Genomic DNA, 12,044 nt, shown 5'->3' with positions numbered 1-12,044 from the left:
AGATGTACCTCTTGATGTCCTCCTTGTATGTTGGCCACCAGAAGGAGCGGGAGAGAAGCTCCTGGGTCTTTCTTGTGCCAAAATGGCCGGCCAGCTTGGAGTCATGGTTGAGTTTGAGCACTTCGAGCCGTGCGATTTCTGGTACATATAGTTGTAGGTCCTGATGAAACCAATGACCGTTCTTAAACGTAAGGCTGACATTCCCTGTGGGGTGGGCGAGGAAGGGGTCATTTTCGTATCCTTCTTTGATTGTGCCCAGGAGTTCTTTAGAGTAGGTGGCCCCTACGACCCTTCTCTCGGGTAAGATGTTATTTTGGCCCTTGTTACTCTGTGAGGGCTCAGAAAACATTCTGGAGAGGGCGTCAGCCTTGCCGTTTTTTGATCCAGGGCGATAGGTGATGAGATAGTTGAAGCGGGAAAAGAATAGGCTCCATCTGGCCTGTCTGGCTGAGAGTCTCTTAGCGCTGCGGATGAACTCGAGGTTCTTGTGGTCAGTTAGTACGATTATGGGGTTGGTGGCTCCCTCCAGCAGGTGTCTCCACTCGGAGAAGGCATCCTTGATCGCCAGTAGTTCTTTGTTCCCGATGTCATAGTTCTTCTCGGAGGGGGACATCTGGCGGGAGAAATATGCGCACGGGTGTAATAGCATCCTCTCCCCTGTACGTTGTGACAAAACTGCCCCCACCGCAGAGTCTGATGCATCCACTTCGACTGTAAATGGGAGCTCGGGGTTCGGGTGGATTAGGATTGGGGCAGAAGTGAAAAGGAGTTTCAACTTGGTGAAGGCCTCCTGGGCCTCGGGTGTCCAGGAGAAGGGGACTGCCTTCTTGGTGAGTTGGGTGATTGGTGCTATGACCTTGGAGAAGTTCCGGATAAACTTCCGATAGAAGTTGGCGAAGCCAATGAATCTTTGTATCTCCTTCTCGTTTTTCGGAACGGGCCAGTTCATCACAGCTTGGACCTTCCCCGGGTCCATACTTAGGCCCTCTGGGGAGATGATGTATCCAAGGAACTGAGTGGTGGTTCGCTCAAACTCGCATTTCTCTAGCTGGATATAGAGAGAGTTTTGTCTGAGTCTCTGCAGTACCCTGCGGACGTGTTCGCGGTGCTGCTCGAGGTCTTCAGAGAAGATCAAGATGTCGTCCAGGTAAACGACTACAAACAGATCCAGCATGTCTCTGAGGACGTCGTTAATGAAGTGCTGGAAGGTGGCGGGAGCATTGCAGAGTCCGAAAGGCATGACCAGGTACTCGAACTGACCATAACGTGTCCCGAAGGCGGTCTTCCATTCGTCCCCAGGGCGGATTCGGACGAGGTTGTAGGCCCCTCGAAGGTCGAGTTTGGTGAAGATCTTCGCTTCCCGGAGTCTCTCAAGGAGTTCGGAAATCAGTGGGAGCGGGTACCGGTTTTTTACGGTTATGTCATTAAGCTTTCTGTAGTCTATGCAGGGATGAGTCTTTTTTCTCTACGAAGAAAAAGGGGGCTCCCGCGGGGGAGGTGGAGGGCCGGATGAACCCCTTCCTCAGGTCCTCGTCCAGGTACTCTTTCAGAGCCTTGAGTTCAGGCTCTGAGAGGGAGTAGATACTGCCAAAGGGTATTTCGGCCCCGGGCAACAGTTCTATAGGGCAGTCGTAGGGTCGGTGTGGTGGCAGCTTGTCTGCGTTTTTCTTGTCGCAGACATCCTGGAACTTGCGGTAATGAGGGGGTAGCAGATCCTTGACGGATAGTTTTGAGATGGTGGTGTCTTCGGGTGGAAGGACGGGTTTGTGGGAGCAATTTAGCGTGCAGAACTCGGATGGGAATCGTATGCAGCGGGTTTCCCAGTCCACCGAGGGGTTGTGGGTGGCCAACCATGGGATGCCCAAGATCACTGGGAACTTCGGGGAGGCGATCAGAGAGAAGTGGATCTTTTCACGGTGATCTGGTTCTATGAGGAGTTGTAGTTCGGTGGTCTCGTGAGTGGCCGGCCCCGAGGAGAGTGGGGATCCGTCGACGGTTTCCAGGTCAACGGGGGCTGCCTTGATTGTCAGTGGAATGTTCTTTTCGCGGGCGAAGGTTAGGTCCATGAAGTTGCCTCCCGCCCCGGAGTCTAACATCGCTGAACAGGGGAGTTGTCGCCCCTCATTGTCGATGAGGATGGGGACGATGAAGTGGGATCCATGAGCCGCCGTGTTGTTATTTTCAGGGGCTGCTGGCGGGGTTGGAGTCTGTGGTTGCTCCTTAAGCTCCGTGACGGCAATAGTCTTTCGGATCTTATGAGGACATTTGATGGCAAAATGACCCGGCTCCCCACAGTAGAGGCAGAGGTTTTCGGCCAGCCTTCTCTCCTTCTCAGCTGTGGATAGAGACCTACGTAGAGCGTCGACCTGCATAGGTTCAGTTACTGACTGGGGGTCACGCTGGGCGGTGGAAGAGAAGGAGTAAGTGGGTCTGTGGTCCGCGGACCAGAGTCTTTCTTTCTTCCTCTCGGAGAGTCTTTGATCTATCCGGATGCATAGCTGAATAAAGTCATCCAGATCATCCGGGGCCTCAACTCTGGCGAGTTCGTCCTTTATTAATTCTGACAGGCCTCGCCGGAATTGGCTTCTCTGTGCCGCTGGGTTTCAGGTGGTGTCCGTGACCCAACGGCGAAACTCGGCGGTGTATTCGGCGACGGAGCGTCTCCCTTGCCGCAGACCATGTAGTCGCGCCTCGGCTGTCGCACAGCGGTTGGGGTCATCGAAGACTTGGCTCATGGCGGTGATGAAGTTGTTTAGGTTGTCCAGGAGCTGACTGTTAGTCTCCACGTATGGTGATGCCCATGCTAATGCTTCATCCGTCAGGAGATTGACCACGAATAGCACCTTCTTTTTCTCGGTGGTGAAGGGGGCCGGGTACATCTGAAAATAGATGCGGCATTGGTTTAGAAACCCCCTATACTGGCGTCTGTCGCCGCTGAATCTTGATGGGAGTGGCATGCGGGTGTCTGCGGGCTTACGCAGAGTGGCCATTGCGGACTCCATAGTGGGGCTGATTATTCTGTAACAATCCTATAGGCTCACCTGAGTCAGAGGACCGCTGGCTGGAGGTAGGAGTGGAGCCCAGTGGCAAGGACCGCAGGCAGGTAGTAGGTAGGGACAAGCAGAAGAGTAGTCGGTAGGCAGGCGGTGGGTCAGGGCAGGCGGCAGTAAGCGTGGTCAGACAATCCGGATGGCAACGGTGGTAGCAGTTCAGTAGGTAGGGACAAGCAGAAGAGTAGTCGGTAGGCAATTCCTGGTCAGCAGTGGACTTTCAGTAGTAGCAGGAGCAACAGATGAGGAGAAGCTTGATCAAGGCTCAGGAGCTCAATAATCAGCAAGCTAGAGTGCAAGGGGCTGGACTTATATAGGGAAGTACCAGGTGTGGGGAATCAAGGGTGATGAGCAAGGCTTGGCAAGACTGAGGTTACATAATAGGTTTCAGGGAGTAATGTCCAGAGAGGACGGTAGCCTAGTAAGCAGGGCTACCGCCTGGGATGTGGCTGGTCACGGGTTCGAATCCCGACAATTATCTTCCACAACAAATGTAGCACAATCATGGGGATTTAACCACATGTGTTAGTTCACTCCAGCAGGTTTCATCTGACATTCATCAGCACGTGTTCTCCCTATCCAGACCAGGCAGTGAAGACATATTTACACTTTCCGTACAGTGCGTGCACTGAACAAGCACCCACGAGATTTCACTGCCTTGCCCTGTCAGTCAATGGTGGGGCATGGCCTTAAGGGATTTACAATTCTCCAACTTTATAAACGTCCTTGTGCTTGAAAAATAAATTTCTCAAATATTAAGACTGCAGATGCAGCAAAGAAGAGGGAGAGGAGCTCATAGGGTAGTAGTTAAAAAAAAAAAAAAAACAGGATAAAAACAATTAATTGTTAGGCTCACCTTTTACATGTTGTGCATACGCAGGCACAACACTCATGAAAGCAAATCGTCGGTGCTGCCAGTATCATTCACTCCTTGCTTATGGGGTTGCCAGTTCTCCAGAGGAATGATAAAGTGAACAATAGAGGGATATGGACTGGATAAGTCCGTAAGATCCGACCTCAATGTATTGAAGATAATTCCTTTTTATTGAGATGTAGATGACAACGCGTTTCGGAGTAAATACACTCCTTTTTCAAGTCTGAGCTCTGCCTGGCTGGTGAGATCTCATTAGCCATCTCAGACTTAAAAAAGGAGTGTATTCACTCCGAAACGCATTGTCATCTACATCTCAATAAAAAGGAATTATCTTCAATACATTGAGGTCCAGTTTTTGCGCCAAGAAGTATCGAATCTTACAGACTTTTCCAGTCCATAAACTCAAATTTACCATCCATGTTGATAGGGCTTCCACCTCCTTTTTGGATTTAAAGTTAGTTGGGGACACTCTTTCCCATAAGGTTATTACTCACAGTTTCCGTAAAGACACTGCGGGAAATACAACCTTGCTAGCCTCCTCCTGTCATCCAGGTCACGTTACGAGAAATATTCCTAGGGGCGAGTTCACACGTCTCAGGAGAAACTGCTCCAAAGATGAGGCGTTTTCCAGGGAGTTGGATTCAGCCTCTGATCGCCTCAGGGCACGTGGATATTCTCATGATTCTTTAGAGGCTGCTAGGTCTTACATTTCGTCCAAAAAACACACAGATTTGATCTTCCCGGATAATAGAGGCAGAATATCTAAAGGTAAACATACATATCACAAGAATCCTATTTTTGCCACTACCTACAGTTTGGAATATTCCAAAATCTGCCTTATCATCTGAAAACACCTTTCTACCTTACGTCATGATCTGCAATGGTCAGATATAGTGCGCCCAGGCATCACCTGCATTGCCCGCAGGGCACCTACCATAGCACAAAAAAACTATTCTTTTCTTGGACTCTGTTCAGACATCACAGTGCTGGCTGCAGTTTAAGGGCACTTTCAAATGTGGTCACCGCATTTGTATGTGTTGTGACTTTATACAACCAGGCCCAACCATTCAATCTACAGCTAACAATAAAATACACACTTTGAAACAGTATGTTAATTGCAATACCACATTTGTGAGCGGAAGTGGCCATTTCAGCATGACAATGACCCAAAACACACAGCAAAAGTGGTGAAGAAATAGTTAGCAGACAATAATATTAACGAATGGGCAAAAATACCTGTGGAGACATGCAAAAAGCTGGTTTGCAATTATAGGAAGCGTTTAATTGCTGTAATAGCCAATAAAGGCTTTTCTATTGATTATTGAGAAGGGTATGAACAATTTTAGACTGGACACTTTTTGCTCAAATGTAAATAAAAGCCGAGGAATTTTTTTTTACACAATAATGCCTCTTGTACATCGTCTTATCTTTTGGGAGACACCTGTCATTTCCCGTCAAAAAATTACTTGCTGGTTGAATAAAAGTGACTTTAAGTCAAAATTTGCCAGGGGTATGAATAATTATGGGCAGCACTGTACATACATACACTCAGCCTTATACAGTATATTAGATTATTATTATGATTAATTAAACATCATGGATTATTTCCAGAAATATGATAGCGTGTTTTACTTGCTTCCCTGGCCTTCATAGTCCACAGATCTTAATCCTATAGAGCTGATGGGATACAATGGTATGTTCAGATTATATCAGTGCTTCCTTCTAATATCCTGTCCACATGGGCCAATATTGCTGAAGAACACCTAGTGGAATCTATACCACGATAAATTGCTTCGGTTCTAAAGGTGAAGGAGATCCAATATTTTACTAGATACGCGTCTATATAACAAAGGCCATTCATTATCTAGCTATGAGAAATATTATTTCTGCATGATTAGTCTACAGTTGTGTTTTATGAATTCTATTAGTATTTTTTGATAACAGATGTTTATTGGTAATTACAGACATTTCTAAATCATCATTTGATGTTCCAAACTGCTTTACTTTGGCTGTAATAGAAATACTTCCAAGTGTAAATTCATAGATGTTTAAGACAATGATATCTGTGGCTAAAACATATCCTACATTATTATGGCTTCTCCCCTGTGTGAATTCTCTGACATATAGCAAGTTCTGGTTTAAAGCTAAAACGTTTCCAAGTCTGAACACGAATATGTTTTTTCCCCTGTGTGAATTCTATCATGTATAATAAGATTTTATTTTTTCCTAAAACATTTCCCATTTTCTGCACATGAAAATGGCTTCTCCCCCGTGTGACCTCTCTGATGTTTAACAAGATGTGATTTCTGAATATAACATTTTCCACATTCTGAACACGAATATGGTTTATCCCCCGTGTGAACTCTATCATGTATAATAAGTTTTGATTTGTTTCTGAAACATTTCCCGCATTCTGAACATGAAAATGACTTCTCCCCTGTGTGAATTTTCTTATGTGAATTAAAACTTGATTTATTGCTAAAACATTTCCCACATTCTGAACATGAAAATGGCTTCTCCCCCGTGTGACCTCTCTGATGTTTAATAAGATCTGATTTCTGGACAAAACATTTCTCACATTCTAAACATGAAAATGGTTTTTCCCCTGTGTGAATTCTCTTATGTGTAACAAGACTTGATTTCTTGGTAAACTGTTTCCCACATTCTAAGCATGAAAATGGTTTCTCCCCTGTGTGGATTCTCTCATGTTCAATAAGGTTTGTTTTTTTGCTAAACCATTTCCCGCATTCTGAACATGAAAACGGCTTCTCCCCTGTGTGGATTCTCTCATGTTCAATAACGCTTGTTTTTTTGCTAAACCATTTCCCGCATTCTGAACATGAAAATGACTTCATCCCGGTGTGGGTTTTCTCATGTGAAATAAAACTTGATTTATCTCTAAAACATTTCCCACATTCGGAACATGAAAATGGCTTCTCCCCTGTGTGAATTCTCTCATGTTTAACAAGATCGGATTTCTGGATAAAACTTTTTTCACATTCTAAACATGAAAATGGTTTTTCCCCTGTGTGAATTCTCTTATGTGTAATAAGACTTGAATTCTTGGTAAACCGTTTCCCACATTCTGAGCATGAAAATGGTTTCTCCCCTGTGTGAATTCTCTTATGTGTAATAAGAATAGATTTTTTGGTAAACTGTTTCCCGCATTCTAAACATGAAAATGGCTTCTCTCCTGTGTGAGCTCTTTGGTGTATCATAAGACTTGATTTCATCCTATAACATTTCCCACATTCTGAGCATGAAAATGGCTTCTCCCCTGTGGGAGTTGTGGGATGTTCACCTCTTCTGTGTCCTTTGTTTTGCTTAACAGTCTGTGATGAAACAAAAGGTAGGACTCGTTGAAAAAGATCAGATGATTGACTGTTGCTTTGCAAGGCTGAAGGTTTATCTGGGATAATGACATATACTTCAAAAGCATCTTGTACCAGAGCATGATCATTTGCTTTTAAATCTTTAGGTATCGGAAGTCCCTTTGAGCTCCTGATATAGTGCTCTGCCAAAAAAGAATAAAAAATGTATTATCATTTATTTAATTCTTAAAACAATGGTTTGCATAACAGATCACAATCTAAGGGTAGACTTCAGGGCAAGGACAAGTAGATCAATCTAAGGGTAGACTTCAGGGCAAGGACAAGAGAACTACAAGCTGTTCTCTTGTAGTTTTTCACTTCTGCCTTGATGCTAGCATCTTCATAAGCAGTGATGAGCGACAGGGGCAATATTCGAATTCGCGATATTTCACAAATATTTGGGCGAATATTCATCATATATTCGCGAATTTGAGAATATGTAATCTCCAGTCATTATTTTCTTGATTGCGAAAATTGGCAATCGAAAAATTTGTGATAAAACTTCGAAATTCGAAAATTCGCAATTAACGCTACTCTTAAAGTCAAAGATATTGCAGCCTTCTCATTGGCCCACAAGCAAGAAGCAGTGAGTACTGATGAGAAAAAATCTAGAATATTTGCTATTACGAAGATATAGCACTATATTCTAGATATTTGCGAATTCTCGAAGTGCCAATATTCGCGATAAAAATTCGCAATTAGAATATTCGCTATCAACACTATTCAGAGGTTCACATTTCAGTGTGTCTATCACCAATCCTTTTTTGTGAAATGGACAGTGGTGTCTGTCTCGCACACTCCCTACAACTACATGCACTTTAGCACAGAGGGCAGAGGGAAGAAGTAGTATGGTCACGTCATGTATAATGAAGTCATGGCTATGAGCTGACATACATTTACATTATAATTTTTCCAGGTTCTGATGTGATTTATAAAAAATCTGGTGGGCCAGGATATCTTGAAATCGTTACTGACAGACAGCAAGGATCTAGTGTTCAGTGGTAGACTTTGTAACCGTTTAGCTTGCTCTGATGTTGGATCTGCCATTACAATCCTCCAAGCAATGCCGAATCAGAAGACAAACCGAGAATTCTGAACAACACTGAGGGATGTCATATATTGTACTAATTGTGATCAGAAGTTATGTTAGAAAATAACTATTCCCAATGTTTTCTATTTGTACAATTTTTTGAACTTGTAGATTCTCTAAGCCATAATCCATTTGTTGTGAGCTTAGCAGTGGTGTGGATTTTAAAGATCCCAGGAGCTTTTCCCTTCATCCCCATGGAATTTGCTCTAGGAAGATTCTCAGGTTGCATTAATTTGATAATTCATGGATTGGTGGCAGTAACAGTTATGAACTGGTAGCCTAGTCAAAAATGAAGTCAAAGTTCTTCATAAGGAGAATGGCTGGGATGTAACCGGCCAGTGGATAAGATAGGAGCATAGGTAGATACGTAGCCAGATATCAAAGCCAAGCGAAGTACAATGGGTAGCAGGCAGACAATTTAAAGTGAAAATGGCACATAACGGACACAAATGTAGCCAAACAGATCTCTTTGACTTTGCATGCAGGACATTTCTCTACACTGTTTATGATGAATACTGTGACACAAATATGAACATGCCCTTAGTATCCCGTTTTTTTTAATTCAGTTTTTCAGGTGATTGGATTTATTGTGTCACCTTTCATCATCGTTTTCTTTCATATGGATCATTTTAATGCTTTACAGATTGAAAGTGATGTTTTATATGGATTTGGCTTTGCCTCTATAGTTTAATTCAAATAGAAACTGCACATGCCTGTCCAACAGGTAAATCTGCAGTTGCCCGGGATGGGATGGACCCAAAGCTACTCTGGGTCCTCAGGAAAATGTTGAAGTGCTACCACGTGTTGGGGCTCTTCAGAAGGAATTCAATGCAAGCATATAGGCATGACTAAGCAGCTTATCCAGACAAAAACAAGTCTTCAGACATAAACAACAGAGTTGAACCAGACAGTAGGAAGGTCGGTGTGTCTGCTTTTTACCTTCCAGGGTAGGTAGGTAGAAAGTCATAAAGTCTCTCAGTATTAGCTGGCTGTGCATTAACCCTTTCCACAGTGCTGTGCAGCTATAGCGTATATTGCAATAAACATATAAATGTAGTTCAAGAACATGAAACCATATTGCCTCATTCACACATCAGTGTTTGGTCAGTGATTTCAATCAGTGATTGTGAAACAAAACCAGGTGCGGCTCTAAACACAGATCTTTCCTTTATACCTTATGTCTGTGGAGGCTCCAATCCTGGTTTTGGATCACAGGCAGGAGCGCTCGAGCGGCTGAAGGTTATACAATATATCAACCTCCAGGTTTCAAAGGAGAGCAAAAAAAAGCAGTAGCTCAGATAAGAGCTAATAAAATAGGATAAGAGGAGGTTGGAACTGTGGTTGTCAGCCGGAGCGTATATGCAGCCATGGTCACTACAACATATTAACCCTCAGTCTTCTGCTGGAAAGTAATACAGATAATAAATGGCGTAAGAGTAAATAAGTAACCTGCCAGCATACCACTGAGTCTACAATGTCCAAATGGTTGTTTTAAACAAAAAGTAAATAAAAGTGAAGTTTTAATTAACATACAGCACATAAAAAATACGTAATTAGGTCACAAGGACCACGTGTATCAGTTACTTAACGTTAAAGTAAAACGTTTATGTGCTGTGAGGTCCTACTCATTTTGCACATTGCACAACAGTATAAATCACAGTGCAAGTTAACCCTTAAAAGTGCAGTAAAGTAGCAATTTGATGGCTTTGCATAGTAGCCAGAGATTCAAATGTCTACAAATAACTATAGTCCAAAGTCCGCACACTCTTAAGGGAGTTTTACATTGGCCAATAAGTGGGAAGAAATGTTTTATTGCTGATAGATGCTTGTTATGACATTGAATCCTGCCATGTAAAAAAGATCCTTACACAAGGGGGAGCAATTGGTTTATCTCAGTACATTTTTTTTAAACATACATCAAATGTGAGGTTTTATTGCTTTATTTAGTGGTTACTACTCACCTGGGCAGTTATCTGTAGGGATGTCCTCTATACTCTGCACATCACCCCTCACATGTGTCTCTGTAACATATATAATGTTCAGATCTTCACCTAGATTCTGAACCTGTGAAACAAATATTGTAGAAGTCATCAGACGGTTGTAGAAGTCGTGTGGAATGTATTATGTGACCTGAAAAGATCATTAATTATCATAATGGCCAAAAATGAAAGGACAGTAGATGTTATGGGACCCCAATATTTGCAGGTCTCCTGTATAAATATTCCAACCAGAAGACTCCAGAACCAGAAAATAGTGAGAAGATCCAGACAACATGTAATGTCTATGGTCAGCTGTAATCCTGCCATCTCCACCTTTATCATTATACAGTATAAGGATAAAACATATAATACTGGTGGATAAAACAAGACTGAACACAAGATCTTTACAGCCTTCTACAGATCATAGGAAACATTTCATAAGACATTATCTCCATCTACCTGATCATCCTGTGGGACATTGTGATGTTCTTCTGAACTATCCTGTGGAAGAAGAGGACTGGGACATCTCTCTGGTGTTCTTCTCTCTTCCTTAACTGTAGGAAACACATCCAGTGACTGAATTCATTCCTTACATACAGATAATGAGAGGACGTGTGTATTTAGTCATGTCTATTACCTGGTGATGTGAGGGGCCGGTGATCCTCCATCATGACGTCCTTGTACAGATCTTTGTGTCCTTCTAAATACTCCCACTCCTCCATGGAGAAATAGATGGTGACATCCTGACATCTTATAGGAACCTGACAACATAATGATACAGTCATCACCCAGATTCCTTCATAGCGTTCCTGTATAATGTCCCAGCATTCCCAGCAGTGTCACCTCTCCAGTCAGCAGCTCAATCATCTTGTTGGTGAGCTCTAGGATCTTCTCTCTACTGAATTCCTCATGTATCAGGGGGTGAGGTGGAGGCCCTGTGATTGGGCTCAGGGTTCTTCCCCATTCTTCAGACACAGGGACCTGACAGCTCTCACTAGATGTCTTCTTCACTACTGTGTAGTCCTGGTTATGGAAAGTCACAGTAATAAATATCACTCCATACATTTCCAGAGTCCCTCACCTCTCCAGTCATGTCCATCTGTTAGTAACATAGATAAGATGATGTAATGTGACATCATCAGAATCTCTCACCTCTCCAGTAAGCCGGAAGAGAATCTCTAGGGTGAGATTTATTATACTCTCCTCCATCTTGTCCCTGTCCTTATCAATCCTTGATGGGTCAATCAGAAGAAGGATCTTTTAAAGAAGATATCCACTGAGTGGATCCTGTATTGTAGGAACCTGAATAGAAAGAAGATTAGACAATGGAAAATCCTACAAAATCTGATATAAATACAGTTACTGGAGATAATATGGGAAAACATTAACCCTTTCATGATGTAGTTAGGTTTATTGGTAATGATTATTGATGTTGCTTTTATTTAACATGATTATGAGATTCTTATTTTGTGACATATTTTACTCTGACGGTTGTACATGTTCTTTAATGCATAAACCATATACAAAACCTATAGAAAAAAAAAACAATTGTCAGTGTTCAAAACGGGTGTGGAACTGCACCACAATGACCACAATTACCGTATTTTTCGCTTTATAAGACGCACCTGATGATAAGACGCACCTAGATTTTTGAGGAGGAAAATAAGAAAAAAATTATTT

The 12,044-nt window shown here is 42.9% G+C and overlaps 1 protein-coding gene across 2 annotated transcripts in view; it reads right to left on the bottom strand.

The window, feature by feature from the left end:
• The window catches only part of LOC121004521 (zinc finger protein 260-like), a 114,830-nt gene that overhangs the window by 29,555 nt on the left and 73,231 nt on the right, over positions 1-12,044 (bottom strand). Inside the window, exons 3-4 of one of the 2 annotated variants that reach the window (XM_040436788.1) lie at positions 10,347-10,449; positions 7,226-7,438 (exon numbers count right to left, since the gene is read on the bottom strand). In XM_040436788.1, the coding sequence (XP_040292722.1) occupies positions 7,226-7,438; positions 10,347-10,449 (316 nt within the window). Of the gene's footprint in view, positions 1-6,202; positions 7,439-10,346; positions 10,450-12,044 lie in introns of both variants that reach the window. The other variant, XM_040436789.1, reaches the window with a different exon arrangement.

Source organism: Bufo bufo, chromosome 6 (genome assembly GCF_905171765.1).
Source record: "Bufo bufo chromosome 6, aBufBuf1.1, whole genome shotgun sequence".
Taxonomy (NCBI): Eukaryota; Metazoa; Chordata; class Amphibia; order Anura; family Bufonidae; genus Bufo; species Bufo bufo.
The sequence above is the reverse complement of the archived record's forward strand: the minus strand, read 5'-3'. Positions and strand labels throughout refer to the sequence as shown.